The sequence below is a fragment of the Muntiacus reevesi genome, chromosome 1 (genome assembly GCF_963930625.1).
Source record: "Muntiacus reevesi chromosome 1, mMunRee1.1, whole genome shotgun sequence".
In the NCBI taxonomy this organism is placed as follows: Eukaryota; Metazoa; Chordata; class Mammalia; order Artiodactyla; family Cervidae; genus Muntiacus; species Muntiacus reevesi.
Window position 1 is genome coordinate 221374986 of NC_089249.1, and position 24065 is coordinate 221399050.

At 56.4% G+C, this 24065-nt stretch overlaps 2 protein-coding genes across 4 annotated transcripts; one reads left to right on the forward strand and one right to left on the reverse strand.

Annotated features, from left to right (window-relative positions):
- The first annotated feature begins 6636 nt into the window (after nt 1-6636).
- Nucleotides 6637-9603, forward strand: FGF22 (fibroblast growth factor 22). Of its 2 annotated transcripts, none has more exons than XM_065935164.1 (3): nt 6637-6850; nt 8940-9043; nt 9164-9603. In XM_065935164.1, the coding sequence occupies exons 1-3, from the start codon at nt 6637-6639 to the stop codon at nt 9533-9535; spliced, it is 690 nt and encodes a 229-aa protein (XP_065791236.1). In that variant the 3' UTR covers nt 9536-9603. The 2 variants fall into 2 exon arrangements, with proteins under 2 accessions (XP_065791236.1, XP_065791245.1); XM_065935173.1 differs by having other exon boundaries at nt 9141-9443.
- An 818-nt stretch (nt 9604-10421) lies between these two features.
- RNF126 (ring finger protein 126) lies at nt 10422-18555 on the reverse strand. 2 transcript variants are annotated; one of them, XM_065918418.1, is made up of 9 exons: nt 18368-18555; nt 13389-13447; nt 13175-13241; nt 12919-13082; nt 12075-12143; nt 11934-12003; nt 11397-11490; nt 11165-11280; nt 10422-11077 (listed from the first exon to the last, which is right to left on the reverse strand). In XM_065918418.1, exons 1-9 carry the CDS (start codon nt 18440-18442, stop codon nt 10931-10933), a joined length of 861 nt encoding a protein of 286 aa, XP_065774490.1. In that variant the 5' UTR covers nt 18443-18555; the 3' UTR covers nt 10422-10930. The 2 variants fall into 2 exon arrangements, with proteins under 2 accessions (XP_065774490.1, XP_065774489.1); XM_065918417.1 differs by having other exon boundaries at nt 12838-13082; nt 18368-18554.
- Between the last annotated feature and the right edge of the window lie 5510 nt (nt 18556-24065).

Sequence of the window (24065 nt, forward strand, 5' to 3'; positions counted from 1 at the left end):
CTTGGAGGGGTGGGACTCATCTTCTGGTGTCATATCTTTTTGCCTTTTTTGTTGATGGGGTTCTCAAGAATACTGAAAGGAGCTGCCATTTCCTCCTCCAGTGGACTGCATTTTGTCAGAACTCTCCATCCTGACCTGTCCACGTTGAGTGGGACGACACGGCATGGCTCACAGCTGCACTGAGTTATGCAAGCCCCTTCGCCATGACAAGGCTGTGATCCGTGAATCGGTGGGAGAGAGGAAGCAGAGACAAAGCTGGAAGGGTGTTCAGGGGTCACACCACAGCAGGCCTTGGGGCCTCAGCTCAAGCTGACACCTATCCCCAGATGCTCAGACCTCAGTCTCCCCAATGTCAGTGTCGAGAGTGGAGGCTGGACCTGAACTCTGAAGGGGCCAGACTCCTAGGTCTGGGAGCTCTTGACAGCACATTCCAGACGCAGCTGCCCACGCGGGCCTGTGCGCCGTGATGCCACCGGCTGGGAATGTTTTCAACAGATGGCAGCGTCCTCTGGAACCCACCCATTCCACCCCAGTATGCCCTGGGGGGCCGTGACCTCAGAAGTGACTCATACCTGGGGTTGCTTTCCTGGCCTTGAGTGGGGTATGCTGAGTCAGCTGGGCCCCCCTACTCCCTGAGACCTAAAGACAGCCACTTACATCCTCACAGGCTGGCAGTGCAAGGAGCATGGGCTGGAAGCCAAGACTTCTGAATTCTTTTGCCTCAGTTTTCTCTTCTGTTCACTGGGACATCACATGCCCTAAAGCAGTGTCTTCTCACAAGCCAGCTCTTCTCCTCTTGGTTTCTGCTTGAATCTGAGTGGGGGTGCTCTCTTGGTGCCACCCGTGTGTCACCACATCAAGCTCCCAGGCTGGGGTCCTGCTGCTCTGAGACCTTGTCACACGGTCTCTTCTCTTTGTATTTCTTCTTCAGCTGTCAGTGAGTCAGTGTGTGGCTCTGGTTTTCCACTCTTGATGGGGATATCACATTTCCTTGTAAAACTTAAGCAAGAAAATATGAATAACCCATGAGACAGGTGGAGACAGATGTCCTTAAGAGAGGGGCGTAGTGTCGAAATGTTGGGGCTTAGGCAAGACTACATTTCAGAAGTTGTTCATGTATGCCAGTGAACACACCAGAGATGCCAAAACATCTCACCCAGATTAAACAAAGAGACGATCAGATGAGTTTAGGCTGTGGGACTCTCTATGAGACTTCAGAAGTGTTGAAAGGAAGGAGAGGGATAACTTGGGAGATTAGGATTGACATATACACACTGCTATATATAAAATAGATAACTGAGAGGTCCCTGGTGGTCCCAGAAATCTCCCTACCAGTGTAGGGGACATGGATTTGACTCCTGGTTGGGGAAGATCCCTTGAAGCAACTAAGCCCATGTGCCACTGTGAGCTATTGAGCCTCAGCTCTGTACCTGTGCTCTGCAACAAGAGAAGATACCATGATGAGAAGCTTGCATGCTGCCACAAAGAATAGCCCCACTTCCAGCAACAAAGAGCCAGTAGAGTTAAAAAAAAAAAAAGGGATAACTAATGGGACTTCTCTGGAGGTTTAGAGGTTAACATTTCAAGTTTCCACTGCAGGAGGCATGTGTTTGATCCCTGATCAGGGGATAAGATCCTACATGCTGCACAGCGTGGCCAAAAAAGTAAAAATAATTTTAAAATAACTAATGAATAACTAAAATAGATAACTAATAAGGACCTACTGCATAGCTCAGGGAACTCTACTCAATACTCTGTAATGACCTATATGGGAAAAGAATGTAAAAAAGAGTGGATGTGTGTATACATATAACCAATTCACTTTGCTATACAGCAGAAACTAACACAATATTGTAAATCAACTACACTTCAATAAACAATTAATGAAAAAAAGAAGACATGTTGAGAAATGCAAGGGCAACTCTCTAGATGGAAGGGCATGGCATCAGATTCTCTGGGCTGCTGTAACAAATGACCACAAACTTGGTGTCTCAGACAGCAGATATGTCTTTTCTCATATTTCTGGAGACAAGACATTCAGAACTAGCATGACTGGGATGAAATGAAGGTGTGGGCAAAGCCGTGACTTGTTCGGAGGCGCCCGGAGAAGGTCCTTCCTGCTTCTTCCAGCTTCTGGGGCCCCAGGCATCCTGAGCTGGTGGCCGCCTCCCTCCAGCCTCTGCCTTCATTGTCACGTGGTCTCTGCGCTGAGTCTGTGTCTCTCATAAGGATACTTGCAGCTGCATTTAGGGCCCCTGAGGATGATCTCCTTGTCTGAAGATCTTAATTTAATGGCAGCTGCCAAGACTTTTTCCAAATAAGGTCAAATCCACAGGTTCCGGGGGTTAGAATGTAGACGGTCTTTGTGGATCTTATTCATTCAGTCACAGAGACAAAGGGGAAGGGAGGGCCCTTCATGTGCCTCACCTGGATTTGGGATGAGAAAAAAAGGTGTTGGAGGATGTCACAGTGACAAGCGAGGACATTGGAGTGTGGATGAGGGATGATGTTGCAACCTGGCTTCTGTGGAGGACCTCAGGGTTCAAGGCTCGTTTGGGAATTCCCTGGTGGTCCAGTGGTTAGGACTTGGCTCTTTCACTACAGAGGGCCCAGGTTCAATCTCTGGTCAGGGAACTAAAATCTCACAACCTGTGCAGCCTGACCAAAAGGAAAAAAAAAAAACAAACAATTGAACCAACAGGCTTAAGGGTGAAGTAGCCGAATGTCAAAGGCTGCCTCTTGAATAGCCATGTACATAAACAGACCACACGTGTGTATTTTTCCTGGTAAAACATGGAACACTGCAAACATAAAAAATACAGTTCAATTAATCTTTCAGAACACAAGGGTTTTCCAGAGAAGACCCAACCCCTGAAACCCTCTCAAGTCCCCCATCACTGCCCTCAAGGATAACACCCTTTGGACAGTTCACACGGTGGGTGGGTTGGTTTTCCAGACTGTCCCATAGACAGACCTCTGTTGTGTCCAACTGCTTCTTGTTCTGAAAGTCATCCACATTGTGTGTACAGCGGGTTACTCTTTTTTCATGGCTGCATAGTGTGGTTTTGCTGCATCCTGCAGATGATGGAAATAAATAATATGAAGAATTGAGGACTCCCAGAACAGGGCGTTCATTGTGTTGCTCTCATAACTTGTCCACAGGCTTGATGTCTTCCAGAAAAACACAGCAACACACCGCTGTACCCCACTGGGGTGGCTGCAGTCAAAACCATGGCCCATAACAGCTGCCAGTGAAGAGCTGGGGACACTGGAGCCCTTGTGCATAGCTAGCGGGAATGTAAGATGGGGCAGCTGCTGTGGAATAAGGCCCTCAAAGAGCCAACCAGGGACTTTCTTGGTGGTCCAATGGTTGAGAATCTGCCTTCCAATGCAGGGGATATGGATTTGATCCCTGCTTGGGGAACTAAGACCCAGCATGCTGCAGGGCAACAAGGCCTGTGTGCAGCCACTAGAGAAGCCTGCCTGCCACAGCTAAGACCCTACACAGGCAAATAAATTAATTATTTAATTAAAAAGAAAAGAAGGCACCCACAGAATCACCATATGACCCAGCAGCTCCACTCCTGGGTACCTGCATGAGAGAAATGGAGACTTATGTTCACACATAAACCTGTAGGTGAATGTCCACAGCACCACAATTCACAACAGCCAAAATGTGGGAACAACCTCAAATCCATCTATGGATGATCGATAGAACATGGTCCCTTCACACAGGGAGCATTGCTTGGTCATGAAAAGAAGAGAAGATGGAGAAGGAAATGGCAACCCACTCCAGTATTCTTGCCTGGAAAAGTCCATGGACAGAGGAGTCTGGCGGGCTGAAGTCCATGGGATTACATGACTGAGCATGTGTGCACGAGGGTGGAGGGAAATGGGTTGGTAGCAATAAAGTGGTAGAACTAAAAAAAAAAAAAAGAAAAGAAGAGAAGCCCTGACACTCACTACCACATGGATGGACTTTGAGAACATGATGGTCAGTGAGAGAAGCAGACATAGAAGGACACACAGGGTGTGATTCCACTGATTGGAAATGTCCGGAACAGGTAGATCCACAGACAGAGAAATTGGGTTGTCAGGGGCTGGGGGAGGGGGTAGAAGTGCTGCTGATGAGGACAGGGCTTCTCTTTGGAAGATGGAATACTCTGGAATTAGAGCTAAGCATTGACAACTCTGTGCTAAAAGCACTAATTGCAGTTTCCTGAGTGAACTATGTCCTGTGTGAACTCTATCTCAGTGATGCTGTTGTTAGAAGCACCTGGAGCACAGCTGTCTTTCCAGGCATGCTCCCCCCCACCCTGGTCACACAGAGTCAGTCCTGGATCTTATCTTCCTGGCAGGTGGGGTTGGGACAGTCTAGGAAGGGAAGACCAAGCTCCTGGTGGGCGGGGACTGAAGGTGTCATTCGGAGTACCAGCAAGGTCGTGGACTATCTCATCCATCCTTCTGGCCCACCTCTCCTGCCCTATCTTACAGAGGAGGAACCAAAAACTGGGAGGGTGCTGCCCATGGGCAAATCCCTCTGAGTGTGAGGAGATGGGCTGGGCAGGACCCCCATCTCAGTCCTGAGTGTCTGTCACACCCCTGCATGACCCTACTGGGCAGAGAGTGGGGGAGCCCCAGAGCCACCAGGGAGGCATGTTGGCCACGAATCTGGCTGAACTGGTTGCCCCCCCAGAAGTCCATCAGGGCAGGCTTGTCACCATCTTCTCACCCAGTGCTACTTAAATGTGCCTTCTGTAGCTGTGGCTGTAGGATTGAGGCACCAAAAGCTGAAAGGCAGGGCTCTGAGGCCAGGCATGTGTCCTGTGTGGGGCTTGGGGGAAGGCCCTGCCCTGCTTGGGCCTTGGTTTCCCTGCTTGGCAATGTTGCTGCTTGGTTGAGTCTGTGAAGCTTTACTGCACTCACCTCGCGGGGCCCAGGGTTCTGGGTGTGTCTGTACATGACAAGCAGGTGTGGGTGTAATTGAGGTAGCCCCATTCCTACCCCCTTGGATGGGCAAAGCCAGATGCTAGCGATGGGTGCTGGCCTTGGTCAGCATCCTTGTTCCCATTGGCTGGCCTTGGACATGCCCACCTCTCCATCCTCCTGTCAGCCACCTTCCCACCCAAACACCTCTGCTCACAGTATCCTTCAAATAGTTCACCTGCTCCTCTACCACATTTCCCCGGACCAAGCCCTCAGTGGAACCCCAGCCACGAGCCTGGCTCTCAGGAAGCTCCAGTTGGAAGGGTAGACTGACCCCGCTGTACTCCTGGGCATGCCCACCCAGTCCAAAGATCTGAGTAACACGGACAGACATTTGGGTCAGAACTTCCATCCCAACCTCCGGCTCCCGGGCAGCTCTCTGTCTCCTGTTTTCTGTCCAATTTTTCCATCTCTCAGTCTCTCATACTGTCTGTCTCCGTCTTACCCATCTCTATCCCAGCTGACTCTGTCTCTCCTTGTAGCTTTATCTCTTGTCTCTCTGTGTCTCCCTCTCAGTCTCTTGTCTCTGACTGTCTCTCAGTTTGTCTATTTCTGGCTCTCTCTCTTTTTTAACCTTTTTTTTTTTTTGACAAATTGAAGTGTAGTTAATTTACAACGTTGTGGACTTCCCTAGTTAAGAATCCACCTGCCAATGCAGAAGACACCGGTTCAATCCCTGGTAGGGGAAGAATCCACATGCCATGGGGCGACTAAGCTCATGCGCATCACCGCAACTCCAGAGTAGCCCTCACTCGCTGCAACTAGAGAAAGTCTGTGTGCAGCAACAAAGACCCAGCACAGCCAAAAAGAAATATATAAAATTTTTTTACAAAGTTGTGTTAGTTTCACATGTATAGCAAAATGATTTGGTTATACATACATATTCCTTTTCAGATTCTTTTCCATTATGCTGCTCCTCCTTAGTCGCTCTGTTGTGTTCTACTCTTTGCGACCCCATGGACGCGAGGAGCCCTCCAGGCTCCTCTGTTCATAGGGATTCTCCAGGCAAGAATACTGGAGTGGGTTGCCATGCCCTCCTCCAGGGCATCTTCCCAACCCAGGGATCGAACCCAGGTCTCCCGCATTGCAGGAGGATTCTTCACCGTCTTAGCCACCAGGGAAGTCCAAGAATACAGGAGTGGGTAGGTTATTATTAGTACAAGATAATGAACGTAGTTCCCTACACCGTTGGCTCTGTTTTTATGTCTCTCTGTTTCTGACTCCCTGTGGGTTTCTGCAGTCCACCTCTTTAACACTCACACGCCCGCAATCCGTGCAGACCAATCTGGTGACTCAAGGAGAAGCACCGCTCTCCCCACCCGGCAAGACAAACACGCGCAGTGACCGGAAGGTTTTCCTCGATCTGCCAGGGCCGCCCACCCTCTCGCCCACCCTCCCCGCTCCAGAGGCGTAGTCGTTCTGCCCGCTGCGCCCTGGCCCCGCCCCTGAGGAGCCGCATTGGCCGGCTCCCTGACCACAGCCCCGCCCCGCATCTTGACCCGCCCCTTCTGGCGCTGGCCCCGCCCCCGAAGCTTCCAATTGGCCTGCGTGGGGCGGCCGGGTCGGTTGCTCGGCTCGCTGATCTTACAATGGCAGAGCCGCGGATGCTCCCGGGGAGGCGAGAACCGGCGGCGAGTGGGGCGCGAGGCCATGTGCGGCCGCCTATGGCTGGGCCTGGCGTGGCTATTGCTGGCACGGGCGCCCGGCGCCGCAGGGACACCAAACACTCCGCGGAGACCGCGCAGCTACCCGCACCTGGAGGGCGACGTGCGTTGGCGGCGTCTCTTCTCTTCAACCCACTTCTTCCTGCTCGTAGACTCCAGCGGCCGCGTGCAAGGCACCCGCTGGCGCGACAACCCTGACAGTGAGTAGCCGGGACCACTGCCCGGGGGCGGGGGACAAGGCAGATAGGCGGACAAAGGCAATAGCAAAGGCAAGGCAGGGCAGCAGGAATGTGACACCAACTCAGTGAGGTTCTGTGCACTGTTCGTTCCTTCTCTCACGTGAGGGAGGTTCTGGAGGCTCCTCCGGCTGCGTGGTGGCGGCCAAGTCATTTCCCGTCTGGAGCCTCAGTTTTCTCAACGATAAAATAGGCCCAACCCACTTGGAAGGAGGGTTGGACAGTTGAGGTCAAGGCCACACGGGAAGCTCCCACCTCCAGGCCTGGCTCAGCAGCAGAAGGGTCTCAGAGAGATAGTTGAGGTTGGGACCACGGAGACTCCAGAGAGGAAAGGGAGGGGAAGCTGGGACTCCGGGAAGAGCCTCCATAGGCCCAGCACATAATGAGGTGAGGGCAGAGTTGTGTCTGAACTTTGAACTCCCCACCCTGCAAAACCAAACTCAGGGTCCATCTGAGTTGGGGTCCCCTCTGTCTTCCTGGACACCCACTTGGCAGATGAGGAAACTAAGGCACAGAGAAGGCAAATTACCTACCTGGGGGGGGAGGTGGGGGCATAGAGCTGGGGCTCTACAGTGCCCAGAACCTCACTGAGTTGGTGTCACATCCCTGCTGCCCTGACCAGGAAACAGTAGCCACTCAATAAGTGTTTGTGGAATGTATGAGGCAAGACGAGATGAAGGGGTAAAGAAAGAGAAGGAGGAGATTGGCAATAAAAGGGAGGCTAGGGCGGTCAATGACCCCAGGCCTGTCTCAGTCTCCCTGCATCTCTGAGGCCGGGCAGAGTGGGAGTGGGAGAGCCAAGGCAGTGCTGGCCACTGCCTGAATCACCACCATTAGGGCAGATAATCACCTTGCCCTTCCCAGTTGCTTTCATCTGGGGCTCTCAAGGCCCTCATTAGTCTCACCAGATGAGGGCAAGGACAGGGGCACTGGCTAGGCCGGTCGCTCAGTGGTGGGCACGGCCAGGCAGGGTGGCCCTGGTGGGGGTGAAGTCTGGCTATGCTGGATGGCTTGGGACAGGCACTGCTTCTCTCTGAGCCTTGGTTTCCCCACCTGGAACTGGGTGTCTCACCCAAGAAACAGCAGGTACAAATGTCCTGCGGGACATGGGGTGAGCACCCCATCACCAAAGGCATCCAAGTCCAGGCTGAACAGCAGAAGGCAGGGTTTTGACTCCAGATTAGGCCTCCATGCCTGGGTGGGGCTCAGAGTGTGAGCTGGGGCTTGTCCCCCAACCCTGCTCCACTGGACAGGAAACATCAGCTCAGATGGGGCAGGGCTGCCCTAGGGTCACCCATCCAGCAACAGGGCCTGAGAAACTGGCCCTGCCACTTCTCAGGCCTCAGTTTCCCCACACAGGAAGTGGGCACAGTTAGCACTTCTCTCCTGGAGCTGTGTGTGGGCTTGGTGGGATACGATGCCTGGCATACAGTTGGCACTCAAGCAGTGTTAGCAGGTAGCGTTGATCTGAACACCCTGTGCCCCACCCCCAGGCCGTTGACTGGGCGGTGTCTCCCCGTAAAGACACGGCCCTGGGTAGCCGAGCTGCCAGCGTCAGATATGGTTAACAGCAGTGTGGGGACTGTGGGCAAGGCCCGCGGGGCCTGTACTCACTGCCGGGGGTCTATATCTGTCACACAGGCACTCACCTCCTCTAACTTGGTTTTCTCACCCCTGACTGACAGGCTCCCCGGTACTACAGCAAAGCTTGGGGATGATCTCCACTGGCCTCCTGAGAAAGGCCTTACTTCTTCCCCACTGACTCCCACCTCTACCATCCCCCCCCCACCCCCGCCCCTGCCACGCCCCGCGCCCCGGCCTGGAGTTCTCTTTGCCCCACCTGTCAGTCCCACAGCTTCAGGGCAGGTGCTGGTAGGACCTGCATGGGCCCTGGTGCATCCCCATGCCCAGCACAGGGCCAGGCACACAGGAGGTACTTGGGAAATGTTTCCAGTGGGGACTGTTTCCCGTGTGAATGAATGAATGAACAGAGAGAGCGGGGAGAGTAGGGGAGTGGGTGGTGGGCGGGCCCTGACAGAGTCCCTCCCTGCAGGCGTCCTGGAGATCCGATCCATCCGTGTGGGCGTCGTGGCGCTCAAGGCGGTGCATAGTGGCTTCTATGTGGCCATGAACAGCCTTGGCAGACTCTATGGGTCGGTGAGTGGAAGTGCAGAGGGTGGTCGGGGGTGCGAGCAGAGGTGTGCGGGGGCGTGTCCGGGGGCGTGCCCGGGGCCGCTCACCGCCCACCCCGCAGCGGTTCTGCGCTGCGCACTGCAGGTTCCGGGAGCGTATCGAGGAGAACGGCTACAACACCTATGTGTCAGTCCGCTGGCGCCACCAAGGCCGGCCCATGTTCCTGGCTCTGGACGGTCGGGGCGCCCCGAGGCTCGGGGGCCGCACACAGCGACACCACCCATCCACGCTCTTCCTGCCCGTCCTGGTCTCCTGAGTCCCAGGGTCAGTGACGCCTGGTCCGAGATTCCAGGAGACGTGAGGTTGGGGAAGGCGGGGTTTGGGGAGAGCCCGTGTCGTTACTCACTGGTTTCACCTGTATTGAGCACCTGCTCTGCTGGGCACTGGGGACACCACCAGACCCCACAGATGTGGCCCCGCGCTCAGAGACTGAGTTGGAGGGGAGGTGGACAGTGAGCTGAGCAGGGGTGGAAGGAATCCAGCCAGAAGCTGGGGGCCAGGGAAGCTTCAACAAAGGCACCAGCCAGGCTGGAGATGGGAAGGCAAACTTGCCGGGGTGGGAACCTACTGGGGTGTTTGAGGCAGCAGGGAGGTGGGGGAGGCTGGGGGCTGGGGTAAAATGATGCCACGGACTGGCAGGGCCTGGTCCCAGGGCTTATGGACATGTCACCTAATGGGGCACAGGGGACTTTGCAGGTGGAATTAAGGCCCCTGAGATGGGGACAACCCTGGATCCTCCGGGGGGCCCAGTGTCATCACGGGGTCCTTATAAGAGGGAGGTGGGAGGGTCAGAGGCAGAGAGACAAGAGATGCTGTACTGCTGGCTGTGAGGATGCAGGGAGGGGCTGTGAGCCAGGGATGTGGCACCTCTAGAAACTGGAAAAGTGGGAAGTTGGTACTCCCCTGGAGCCTCCAAGGGACTAGCCCCGTCCACACCTGGATTTAGCCTTCTAAGACCCAAATTGTGACCCCAAGCCTGAAGTTGATAAACATGTTGTTTTAAGCCATCAAGTTTGGTGATTTGTCACAGTCATCCTTGCAGACCCATACACACTGGCCTCAGAGCCCCTTATAAGGTGTGCAACCCCTCGGGGTGTGCAGGCTGAGGGGGTCCCAGGTCAGCTTCCTGGGGGCTGAGCTCCCCCAGGGGGGGCAGAGGTGGAGCTGGGAAGTGGGGGGAGGCTCCCACCCCTCCCAGTGGCCATTTCCGAAGACCGATTTGGGGGGCACTTCCACGGGGCACAGACTGGACACTCACCCACAGAGGCAGCAGTGATCCTGCTGTGGACAGACTGGGCCCCAGGCTGCACCGACGCACACAAGGAATACGCCGACCACCGGCTTCTTTCTAAGTAGGTGTATTTTTAAATAGCTTTCAAGATACACATATTTTCTCCTTTAAAAAACGTCTGTCAGAGCAGTCTTGTCCTTGTTTCGCTGGTTATCCTGGTATCCCAGGCCCTAGTGCTCAGGGTGGGGAGCAGGGCCTGTCCACGCAGCCAGAACCCCAGCCGAGTGGCTCCACCCCGTCTCTCCACAGATCATGCAGGGCCGCGAGTGAGCTCAAACGTCCATTTATTTCAAAGCAGTAATAATTTAAAATTATAAAAACCTTTCCGCCGTTGAACATGTAGAGGGTGAGGTCAGAGACAAAGGGGGGGGAAGGTGGGACGCCCGGGCAGTGTGTGCGGGCGCCCGGCCCAGCCGGGTTGTCCCTGGGGAGGCCGAGCTCCCTCCGCAGCCTGGAGGGGTGGGTCCTCCGAGCCTCCTCCACGGCGGGCCCGGTGGCGCTGCAGTCCGTGGGCGCGTGGGGTGTCTGCTGTTGCCCTGGGGGCTGGCCGGCCGGTGTGCTCAGGAGCTGCTGGCCGGGTTCTCATTCCCGGGTGAGCTGGAGGAGGATGATGAGGAGGAAGAGAAGCTCACTCCAGCCAGGCCCGGGGGGTCGGTGGCCGTGTTCTGTCCTGTGAGGCTTTTTCGGCAGACGGGGCAGCTGTCGTGCTTTGCAGGACAAAGAGGAGAGGGAACAGTTCAGAGGCGGTGGGGGCGAGGGGTTGAGGGGAGTGTCCCAGCTGGCCCACCACTCACCTGCTCCAGCCAGGGCACGATGCAGCCGTCGTGGAAGAGGTGGTTGCAGGGCAGCTGCCGCACACGCTCACCCAGCCCATAATCATCCTTGCACACGGGGCACTCCAGCCCCGAGCCTGCAGGGCAGGAGCACATCCCTCAGGGCAGCTCCCCTGCAGCCCTGCCCAAGGTGTTCCAGGGAGGAGGAGTCACTGGCCCAAGCCCACCCCCCACTGGCCCCTGGGGCTCGTACCGACGTGCTCCTCGGTCACGGGCACAGTGGGGAGGGCCTGGATTTTCTCTTTGTCTGCGGGTGGGGGACCTGTGTTTTCAAACTGATTGAGGAGCTGAAAGACAAGAGGCCAGAGAGCAGATGGGCTGGTGGGGTCCCTCGCCCCATGGGGCTATGAAATGCAAGGCGGGGTTACCTGCAAAAGCACCGAGGCCCCGTTTGTCCTGGACTGACCCTGAGGGGTCAGAGGTCAGCTGCCCCAGGAGGCCCAGCCCTGGGCTTCTGCCCACTCTTCTGCTCATCACCACCTTGTAGCCAGGGCTGGTAGCCACCCCAGGGACACCGCGGCCCCTTCCTAGGGCCACGATGGCTCCCAAGTCCTCATGTGGCTATAATAAGGGGGCAGGCACCAGTGACAAAATATGCAGCAGAGGCCCCAAGGTGGTCACAGCCCTGCCTCATAAGTGCCACCCAGGACACAGACACGGAAGACACTGTCCTCCTGGGCCCAGCCTGTAGGGTTGTGGTCCCCACACCAGCTAAGCAAGGCCCTTGTACCTGCGTGATGATGGCGTCCAGGCCGTTGGCCCCCCAGGCGTAGTCCATCGGGTTTGAATGCAGGACGCCCCTGGGCAGAGAAGGCTGGGGTTCAAGTGGCAGAGGGGTGGGCCGGGCGCAGGGGGCCCCTCCCCTACTCACCAGGGGCCCAGGCCCAGGTTGGGGATGGTGGCCGGGGTGATGATGCCGTTGACCAGCTGCTGGATGATCCTGGAACAGAGTGGCCAGGCCCGTGGTTAGCGCCCTTATGAGGAGGGGCCAGTGTAGGGGGCCTGGACTCTCAACTGGTGAGAAAAAGCCCAGACACAAGGGTGCTGGGGTAGAGGTCACCTTGAGGCCTAGACAGTGCCGGTTGACACACAGTTGTGTCCACTCCCATTTTGCAAGCCAGAGGGAGTGCCATAGGGGGGCCTCAGGAACCCTGGAGTCAGCCCTGTTCTTCACAGTGACCCTGAAACATGCCAGCCGAGGTCACAGTGAGCCAGGCCATGTCCTGAGCTGGACCAGCCTTGGCCTGCCTGCAATCAAGCTCCATCTACAAACACCCACAGGATGCTCAGCCCCGTGTCCCATGGGGCTGAGACGGGCCTTCTAGGTCCTCCCCTCTGTCCTCAGGACCCTGCACACAGGAGGGGCGAGGACACCGGATACTGCCATTCGCCTGTGCCCCGGGGCGGAGGCCTCTCTCTGAAGGACACTGAGGGGCACACAGTGGGCACATGGCCCGTCAGCCAACCTGGACCCACAGGGGACCTGCCCTGCCTGGAGGACGGCCCCTGAGCCAGCACCCACGCCTTGTGCCCACAGCACCTCCTGAAAGGACAGCTGGTTGCTCTGCCCGAGCGGGTGGGGTGGGCTGGACGCCCCCAGCCCCCCACCCGCGGCCGCCCCCAGGCCCCCTCACCCTTCCAGCGTGGGGACGCCTTCGTGCCGGCCGGTGGCCCGCCGCGCGGTGAGGCGGGCGCGGGGCTGCCGGGCGCCGTACCGGTGCCGGGAGTGCTGCTCTCGCTCCCGCCGGCTCTCGGGGTCCCTGCTGTCATCAGCCTGCGCCCCAGGGGGGAACGTGGGGATCTCGAAGCTGTCGTCAAAGATGCCGAAAGCAAAGTGCCCGTAGCCCTGCGGCAGCGTGAACAGGGGCTGGTCCACATTCTGCAGAGAGGAGAGCCAACATCATGGGAGAGGGGCCAGGGCTGGGTAGGAGGTGGGCAGCCCTCACGGGGAACAGGGAGGCTGCCTCTCACCTCGAACGGTTGCTGCCGGCTCTGGTCCGCGGAGGCTGTGGAGGGGGCTGAGCCGTTCTCTGCACTCCTGAGAGGACAGGCACCATTAGCAGCAGGAGCACCCCACCCCAGACAGATAGCCAGAGGGTCAGACGAAGGCAGACCCCCTCTACACCTGACCCAGGTCCAGCCAGTGCACCCTTGGGCTGAGGGTCCATGAGGGGGGCAGCCTTACCTGGTCTCTTCCGGAAGCTCCTCGATAAACCCAGACTCGCATCTCGGGCAGATGTAATCCTGGGGAGGAGAGGGCAGGCAAGCGTGATCTCAGGGCAAGGCAGGGTCGGGGTGTGTGTGTGTGTGGGGGGCTCATCTCAAGGGCCCAGGTGGCAACCTGCCAGCTCCAGCCATGTGGCCCCGGGCAGGGCTGGTGCACTGACTTCCTCGCCCACATGGTGGGCCGCAACCTCGAAAGTTACATCCCCAACCTCCCATGTCCCTGAGTCCATCATCTTGTGCTCCCCACAGTGACAGAAGTCACAATTTCGGGGCCTCCACTAAGCCACATGGCCTGATGAAGGCTCTGACAAAGCGTGCAGCAAAGGGCCAGCTGACGCGGGTCCAGGGAAGTTTCCCAACTTGGGGGACCTGAGAATGTTCCCTAACACCCCCCACACACCCACACAAATATAAAGGAAGGCTGGGAAAGTGACTAGTGGGGCTCCAGGACCACCTGGGCCTCAGAGATCAACTCCCAGGAAGGCGGCCACCGAGGGTTGGAGGCACACCCAGGCAGAGGAACCGGCCTGCAGAACATTCTGGACTGCCTGAGGTGTGGCCTGTGACCCCAGGCTGGACAGCCAGTGGGCAGAGACTGTGATGTCTCCAGTCAGCAGAGAGGTGGCCCTGCCCCTCAGGGACAGGGAGCCTGAGCACCAAATCCACTAGTCGGGCCTGGAACTGGCTTAGGTCCACGTGTGTTCTAAAGCTGCAAGCGTGAGGTGCTTCCACTGAGGCCGCCCATGGTCCCAGTCCCCAGGAGCCTGGGGCACCGATGGCTGGGCCACCCTCTGTAGGGAACGATGTGGAGGTGTGGGGCGTGTGGCCTGCCCTGCAGATGCTGGGCGCCAGGCACCTGTCAGGAAGGTGGGACCCCCACCTGCTCCACTGCAGACAGCAAAGGGACCAGGGAATGAAAGAACGCCACCTGAGCTGGGCGGGAGGGTAGGCCCGAGCTGCACATGTCCCAGGGACCTGTGTCCAAATGTGTAATGAACTCTTACGATTCAACAACAAAAGACAAACGCCCCAGTTAGAAAACGGCCAGAGGATCAGAACAGCATTTCTCCACAGACAGATAGGTGGCAACGAGTCAAGAAGGGATGCACACATAGTCCGCCAACAGGGAAACACAAACCAGAACCAGAGGGACACACTCCACATCCACCCAGATGGCTGGACCCATGGAGCTGACAGGGACCACTGTGGGAGGCGGCAGAGAAAACTGGAACCCCCACATGGCAGGTGGGCTGTGAATTGGGGCAGTGTCCTCAGAAAACAGTCATGGTCACCCCATGACCCTGCAATTGCCCCATCAGGCACCCACCAGGGGTGACAGAGACATAGGTCCACACAGAAACCCACACACGCACAGCAGTCAAACACAACCACATGTCCCTCCACCCCTGGGAGCATCACTCAGACATGAAAAGGGGAAGGCCTGACACTTGCCACCATGTGGATGGACCCTGAGAACACGATCCTCAGTGAGAAGCAGACATAGAACACACAGAGTGTGATTCCGTTGATGGGAAACATCCAGAACAGGCAAATCTACAGACACAGAGAGTGGGATCCTGGTTGTCAGGGACCATGAAGGTGACTGCTGATGGGGACGGGGCTCCTTTTTGAGTGACCAAATGTCCTGGACAAGGACACTGGTGATGGCCAGCTGCAAGACCTGAGCTTTAAGTGGGTGGGACATGTGGCACTGAAACTGTGAACCAGGAACAGCAGCCCCCTGCCCTCCTGAGCAGGGGCAAGGGGCCCAGGGGAGGTTCCCCCAGGGAGGGTCCACCACAGCTGTCACTGGCATGGGTTTCCAGGGCTGTCACTCAGCCTGTTGTTTACTTCAACGTTTCACAGGCCAAGAAACGCAGTCACTGGAGGCTTTGTGCTCGGTAGCCAAGGTTCTTGCGCCCTCCAGGAGCCCCCAGTGGGAGGGCGATGGACAGGGGCAAACGTGGCTGCAGTTGAGTCTGAGCTGACCGAGGTTAGGAATCTGGGAACCTTCTGACCTGGGCCAACAGGCAGGCCCAGAACCTCCCCTGTGAGAAAACTCTCTCTCCCAGGCACCCTGCCCCAGGCCTGCACCCTGCCCCAGGCAAGCCTGGGAGAGCCAGGGCGGGGTGAGCAACACGCCCACTGGAGATAGAGTATCTGACCTCCACCCCTGGGGCTCACTGCTGCTCCTGGTGCCTGAGAGCCGATCACCATGCCATCCTCAGGGGTCCCTGTGTTCCCCGAGCCCCAGCACAACCCAGACTGGCCATCTCAGGCCTGGGCCTTCCCTTGTCCTGGGTCCCCACAGCCCGAGCTGGTATCTACCTGGCTTGCCCCCTCTCGGAAGCTGGGTCCCGGCTGCAAGCCTCCATCTCCCCACCTGCAAATGGAGGGTGGCCTCAACCCCAGGCTCTGGAATTGGCCCCTGAGCCACAGTGACCTGGTTTCAGGGAGGCCCCAGACTCTGCTGCACTTGGAGAAGGTCCAGACCTGGGTTTTCAATGCTCCCTCCTCCAGAGGCCGCACATCCCAGAGATTTAATTACCTCACCGTGACAGAAATGGGGGACACCCTGAGAGGGAACAATCACCCCCACAGGGCAGAGTCTATATACCTTGGCAAGGCCCTAGCTCGTGAGCACCTAGCCCCAGCTGACAGCTTCTCTCCTGAGGAGACCAGGGTGATCACGCCATCATTATTACCATGGCAACAGCGGCCCACAGGACAGACCATGCACTCCATTCACTCAGCACTTGCTCCCTGCAGTAGGCCCTTGGAGACAGGCCTCACCCTCCATGCCACATGCAGACCCCAGGTTCCCGGCCAGGTGAGTGTGAACAGGGGACATTGAGGTGGGAACTGGAGAGATGCTGGCCTTAACGCCAAGCAGGCAGGGGGACCAGTCTACACCCCAGGGGCTCCGTGCAGAGGACGGACCTTCTCTCTTCACCCCGACGGCTCTCCGAGGTGGCCTGTTCAATGTAACAGAGCTTGTTCCCGTCCCCCCGACCCCGCTCAGGGACACTTCTGAGAGGAATCAGGGGTGTCCACAGGACAGGAGACAGAATCATGACTGCCACCGGTCAGGCCACCAGAAGCCTGGCCCGTGCATGGCCCAGATCCACCTCATCCCCGGCGCTCCCGTTTCCTGGGGGATCGAGTCTGGGCCTGTGCGCCCAAGCAGAGGCCTCTGAGCTAGCCGGCCTGCCCGGTTCCTGCTCCCACACGCCCATTCCAGGCAGGCACCCGCCCTTCCGGAGCATCCTGGCCCCCCTGCACCGGCATTCTTGAGCACAGGGGTGCCCTCACCAACCCATCTGATGGGCAAGGAGAATGAGGCAGAGTCTCATGGCTGCAGGGAGAAACCCTGGGAACAGAGGGCCTGCAGCCACCTGAGTCCCACTGCCCCACTGGGGCAGGGGGAGGTGGGAGGGGTGCGGCTGGCGGGAGCCTCCCACTGTCACCAGGTTAAGAGCCCACCTCCCTACTCTCATGAACACCAAGTGCACCCCTACTCATAAACAGACACCTGTCTACAGGACCCCGTCAACCCCCTCCCAAACCCACAAATCAGTCCCCTTGCCTCCAATATTTGCTCCTAACAGAATTTACCAACATTCCAACAAATCAAATATTTGCCAATCACTTGCTCAGCATTGGCTCCCTGTAAACTCTGAGAGCAAAGGTCATGGCTACCTTGTCACCACTGGATCCTGTGACTAGAAAGGCCCTCGCCAGCTCAGTGTCCACAGACTGTCCACAGAGATCAGGATCCTTCTGGTCCGAGACTACATGGCCAGGATCCGGCCGCGTGCTGGCCCTGGGAAGGGAGGCCAGAACAGCTAACTACACAGACTACTTGGCCCCGGGCTGCCGATGGCTGTGGACAGGTCACTCTGGGGTAAGCCCGAAGCCCAGGGCCTGTCCGGGGCTCACACCAGCTGCAAGAGGCTCCCTGCAGCTCACCTAGGCTAGAGGACTGTCCCGCCGACCCGACCGTTTCTCCCAGCGGAGAAAACCAGACCCAGAGCTGGGGCGCACAGGAAGCCGGAAGAGGCAGAAGCAGTACGTCTTCCGGGAGGCTGGAGTGGGGGAGTCGGACAAGTCTCGGCCCCCCCTCAATTCTGCTCGCGCACCGAGGTTTCCAATTATCTGCCGGCCCCCATCCCCTTGCCTCTGGAAGCCACACCACCCTTGCCTTATCTTACACTCTCCTGGGTTCAGGCACCCGTCTCCATTCCAAACCCTGACTCTAGCTCACTCTCCTCTGTGGCTGGGATAATGCCCACGACTCCTGCTGGATCCCCCAGTGAAGTCCACAGCAAGAAAGGAAAGGATGGGAATCTGGTTCTTAAATCAGCCAGATGACCAAGGAGAGCTGGTGCTCAATCAATCGTCGCCACCCACAGCCCCTTTCCCTGGCCCCCCACATCGCCCTCTTCCTGCTCCTCTTGAGCTGGCCAAGCGGCAAATGCCAGGAGCGGGGCCGGCCAGGGGCGCCTTGCCTTCTAACCTTCCTCCCATTCAGCGCGGGAGGGTCGGTCAGACGCGGGGCACCGACCCCATCCCGGACCTACCCACTCGGAACTTCCGGGCTGAGGGGCCTGGAAACCGAGCCTTTCACGATCAGCTGCCCCGCGGCCTCCACCCGGATAAGGGCACAGGGCCCACCTGGGTCCAGACCCCGGGCCCCGGAAGGCGCAAGAACGCCGGCTCGGGCCGCCGTCGGGCCCGGGAGAGCGACGGCTCTCTCCCACGAGGCGGCCGCAGCACCGATCGCGCTCGGGGCCGACTCCGCTCCCTCCCGGTCACCGGCCTCGCTGCGCCACTAGGGCCGCCGCTTCCGGGCCCTCCGCAGGGACCTCAGTTTCCCCGTCCGTGCCAACTCGCCTCGGGCCAAGGCAGTGGCCCCCGCCCGCCCGGCCTGGGCCTCACCGGCAGGCGCGGCACGATCTCGACTGAGCAGCAGTGGCAGAAGTATCGTCCGGGCTGCGGCGACGCCTCGGCCATGGCCACCGCCGCCTCCTCCACGCCGCCCGCCCCCCGCGCGGCGCCCGCCGCCGGCCGTTTGCTGCTCCCTCGCCGGCCGACGAGCCCGCGCACGCTCACGCACGGCACGCACGGCACGCACGGCGTGAGGCGGGGAAGGGCAGCGGAAACGGGACAGGCAGCGCGCGAGACGGGCGGTGGCTCGGGTGACGGTGGCCGCCGAGGAGCAAACTAGGAGCGGAGCTGGGCGCGGGCGGGGCCATGGGCGGGGCCTTGCTGGGCGGTTGCTTGCCTGGGCAACCTGGATCAGGGCCTGAGGTGGGTTTGGAGGCGGGCCCGGCTCGAAGGCTAAGGGGAAGGCAGAGGGCGGGACTGGGGCGGGGCGGGGCCAAGCCCCTCGTCTTCTACAAATCTGCTACCAGTTCCGGCACCGACCCCCCTGGTTCCCTCATTATTTCTCTTACTGCTAAGACCCACCTGTTTGGAAATCAGTCCTGAATATTCATTGGAAGGACTGATGCTGAAGCTGCAACTCTAATACTTTGGCCACCTGATGCGAAGAACCGACTCATTGGGAAAGACCCTGATGCTGGGAAAGATTGAAGGCGGGAGGAGAAGGGGATAAAAGAGGATGAGATGGTTGGATGGCATCAACGACGCAATGGACATGAGTTTGAGCAGGCTTCGGGAGTTGGTGATGGACAGGGAAGCCTGGTGTGCTGCAGTCCATGGGGTCGCAAAGAGTAGGACTCGACTGAGCGACGACTGAGCGACTGAACTGAGTGACTGACTTACCTGGTTTTCACTTCTCTGTCCTCACTGCTCCTGGGATGCTCCGGCGCGCTTTTACCTCCGGGCCTTTGCACGGGCTGTAACCTTGCCCTGGTGCACCGTTGCCTAGACACCCGCTTGGCTTTCTTTCCCCACACTTTTCAAGTCTGCTCAAATGTCCATCTATTGAGGCATATTCCGCAACAGCGCTTGGGTCCATATTATAAACTGTCAGTTCCACAACAAAAGGGATTTTTGTATTTTGTTCCCAGCTGGACTCAGAACAGGGCCTGGCACACAGGCTTTACATAAACATTCTTCGAACGCATGCAGACAGGAGACCCATTCCTGGATCAAGGAGGCCTGCACTCCCATGCCTCGGTGTGGCATAAGAAACTCTGAGCGAGGTGTGGCCTTGTTTCCATGATGCCTCAGGGTGAGGAGAGGGCAAAAAACCTACCCCTCCCCTCAAAATGAATCAGGCCAGGATCATTTCTGGAGTTAGTTCCAGGACAATTATGTACTTATTTCCTTACCCACTAGACAAACATTCATGAAGCTCCTGTTGCATGCCAGACTCTGCTGGGGTGCAAGGACACAGCAGAGGAAACCACAGACAGGAAATGAAAGTGGTTTTCTGAAATACTCCATAACTGGAGGACACAGAGCAGGCTACAGACGCCCCCAGCCCCACGAGACTGAGCCAGGGGATGAGCCCCCAGGGTACCCTTGGCTCTGCCTGGAGAGACAGACAGAACTTCCCGGGGAGAGGACCTTAGAGCCAGGACTTTGCATAATGAATAGGAGTTGGATGGAGGTGAGATTCCTGCTGAGAGTTGGGAGTATTGGAGCCAGAGTGTCAAAGAATTACAAATTGGAGCCTGTGCATAAAGGATCTTGAATGTCAAGTGGCAAGGAATAGGGACTTGTCTTCCAGCCACCATCTTGCACCCCTCAAAGTTCAGAGGTGATTCCAAGGCATTCCTGCTCTGACCACCAGAGAGCGCCCCAGCCCTGTTGCTGGAAAACAAGCCCTGTTGCTGAAGCAAAAGACACCACCCCCCCCAATCTACCTCCACCCCTCCCTCCCCTGAGGGGTACAGGGAGGGGCCCTTTGCTTCAGACTTTTAATGCCTAGCTCCTGACTTGTTTCACACCAGACATACATTCATTGATTCATTCATCCTGCAGAACTTTCATTTTGTTTTTTCGTTTGGTTTGTTTTTTTCTTTTCCTTTTGATTTATGGGATCTTAGTTCCCCAACCAGGGATTGAACCTGGGCCCAGAGCAGTGAGACCACCTAGTCCTAACTACTGAACTGCCAGGGAATTCCCCATCCTGCAAAAGTTTATGAGGTACCACCCAAGAGGCCTTGAAGTCAGTGGGCTCACAGCATTCAAATCCCACCAAGTCACCCTGGCTGTGTGGCCCTGGGCAACTCACTTAACCTCTCTGGGCAGGTGGCAGAAACTTCCTCTTGGGGGTTTGAGATTGGATTATGCTTGAGGTACCTGGGGGCCACGCGGCTCCCCTGAGTTTATCTACCCTTCTGGCACCTATCCCCAGCCCAGCGCTGTCTCATTGGTCCCCGCGGGTGGGTCGAACTGCATCCCCCCTCAGGGCCTTTGCCTGGTCACACCTTCTGCTGGGAGTGCCATTCCCACCATCCTATCTCTTTTGCTGTTTCTCAGAAGGCTGCTCTGAACCTGTCCTGGGGGATCCCAGTGCCCTCTTCCCTCTTTCCCCAACTCAGCCACCCCCAGATCCAGGAGTTATCAGTGGTATCTCCCAATATGTGAAGCCAATACCCAGAATATAGTAGATGCTCAATAGATTCTTGAATAAAAGAACAATTAGTGAGTGCCTGCTGTGTACCAGGCCCGAGTAGGGTGCTGGGAATGCAATGGGAACAAGAATATGAAGTTTTGTATCATAAAACTAAGCGCTTAAGATGTGCCAGCCAGATGTTTAATCCTCACACAAGCACCAGGATGTGGGAGCAATGAAGACTCCTGTTTTATAGTTGAGAAAGTGAAAGTGAAAGTCGCTCACTCCTGTTTGACTTTTGGCAAGCCCATGGACTATAGGGTCCATGGAATTCTCCAGGCCAGAATACTGGAGTGGTTAGCCTTTCCCTTCTCCAGGGGATCTTCCCAACCCAGGATCAAACCCAGGTCTCCTGTGTGGCAGGAGACAGAGGCTCAAACATGGTCACACAGCAGACACAATCATTGGACCTCTGGATCTCGGCTTCTTGCCCCGCTGGTTACCCTGGGACTGGGATATCCAAATTCAAGTAATCAGGCCAGTATCTGCATGTGATCCAGAGGTCCTGAGGTTCTGGGGCCTCAGGCATCCATTTATGACCAGTGGCCATCTTGCTGCTGCCACTGATGGGACAGATGTGTGGCGGGAAACCTGGCCACCCCAGGGCTCTCTGATTGTGGGGTGCCTCCTGATGAGTTCTAAGCATTTTCTTGAATAGTCTTTGAAAGTGGATTAGGAGGTAACCTCTCAGGACAGAACCATTTCACCCCCTAGTTACTGACTTGGGTTCAAATCCAGCCTCTGGGAGGGAGCTTTGGGAACGCTAGAGCTGGAGAAAGCAGTTCTGTCACCCACTTCCTAGGGAGGCCACTGCCCCACCGGGCATTATTTCAACAGGCATGAATACACTGCTATCTGCTTAAGCATTTTTTTTTTTTTTTTGCTTGCTTTTCAACCTTTTATTTACATATTTTGACTTACATCCTTTTTATTATTTGTATTTGTTGGTTTGTGTTTTGTATTTTTTATTTTAGACCCCTGAGTCACCCATACCCAGGACCTGGCAGCCCCAGAACCTCAGATGTCCTTCAACCTATTCTCCTGGGGTCAAGTCACCATCCTCTTAGGTCAAACTTCCTTCATTTCCACCAGCTCAAGGAATCTTTCAGGACTAAGTCGTCAGGACCAGGACCTGTGAAGCCAGTGGGGGAGATGGATGCCTCCATCCTCATCTCTTGAATGCTGCTCAAAAGTTGTTATTTTAAATAATTTCTAACTTCCAGAAGTGTTTCAAGAATAGTACAAAGGGTCCCACGCGTCCTTGACTCGGGCATACCAGTGGCGAACTTTTTTTGCTCTCTCTGTGTGTCTGTGTGGAATTTTGGGCAAACTTGCTGCCCCCAGCCCCTTTATCCCAAGCACGACCAGGTGTACTTCTAAAGTTAGGCCACTCTCTTATCTGAAGCAGCAACACGTTTACCAAATTGGGTAATTAAGCTTTCAGAGCTTTATCAAGGCTCTGCCTCCCTCAAAGGAGGTGGGGTCGCATCACCTCTCAGCCTGGCAGGGATCGAGATCACCACGCAATCCCTCAATCACAGATGGTGGTATCGACCGTGTGCCAGGCACAAGAACACATCTGGGATACGGCAACAAATGTCGGCAAAGTCAGACGCTCAACAACAGTGAGCACTGTGATGCGCAGAATAAAGGCCCCCATATACGTTTGATGTTTTAGCTCAGTAAGACTCCTGTCAGACTGCTGATTTCCAGAACAGTAAATAATAAGTCTGTGCTATTTTAAGCAGCTAAATTTACAACACTTTGTTAAAGCAGCAAACAGGAAACTCATACGTCAAGCTATTACACAGTCACCTCCAGACACAGGCCTGCTGAGCATTCCCGTGTTTCCCTGAAGCCTCGCCCTAGTAGGCTGTCCCTCCTACCATTGGCCAGAGCTGGATCACAGGGTTGTGCATCACTTCAACCCTGTTCACCCAATCAGGATTCGCCTCCAAGCTGAGGGCAGGTCCGGCCTTCTGCGTCAAACGTGGCCGCCAGATTGCTGCGAAAATCCTATTCTTTCATAGGAAAGAGGATGGCATGGGGGACATTTGGGGGCGACGTGGGAAAGTAGCTAAGGGAAGGGGCAAGAATTGAGTAGTCTCTGAAGGAAAGGCTTCAAACCTAAGCCGGCAAGCTTGGACTCCATCCAGAGGCAATGGGGAGCCCTGGGTGGCATTTAGAGCAGGGACCATACGAACGTTTTGGACGTTACAATACCCAGCTCTATTCAGAGTTCTCCCATGCTATCTGCCATGGCCGAGTCTTCAGTGTTGTCTTGTGTGAAGTATTAGTCGCTCAGTTGTGTCCAACTCTTTGTGACCCTATGGACTATAACCCTCCAGGCTCCTCTGTCCATGGGATTCTCCAGGCAAGAATACTGGAGTAAGTTGCCATTTCCTTCTTCAGGAATCTTTCCTACCTAGGGATCAAAGCCAGGGCTCCTGTATTGCAGGCAGATTCTTTACTGTCTGAGTCACCAGGAAAGCCCTTGGTTGTCATCATATGTCCCACTAAGGAACCAGCAAGACCTTGCTTCCCACAGACTGCGGAGTTTCAAGTCTAGTTCAAGTGTTGCACAGGCTAAGTTGATGTGGGGTCTATCACAAGCATTCTTCTGGCTTGAGTAATGTGGGATCCAGTGACCAAGTGTTCTTTACCAGGCCATCCTGGAGGCAGTGGCTGGTACAGCAGCGTGGTGTGATTCTCACAGCCCCTACAGAACCTGCTGCTCTGGGTTCTAAAGCCCTTGCTTGAATAAAATATAAGCAGGATTATTGTAAGCTGGTTTTGTTCCCTGCGAGTGACAGAAATGCTGCTTAGATCAGCTTTATCTTATGGGGAAGAGGAGTTCAGGCACAGCTGGATCAAGGACCTCCAATAAGACCACAGGGCATTACTGCTGCCTCTCTTGGTTCAGTGTCCCACTGAGCTGGCCTCTCCCTGGACATTGGCAGAAGCCATCTGCAACCCCAGGCTCACATCCTTCCAGCTCAGGCAAGAAGTGGGTGGTCCTTTTCAAGCTAATGTCTCAGAGCTGAC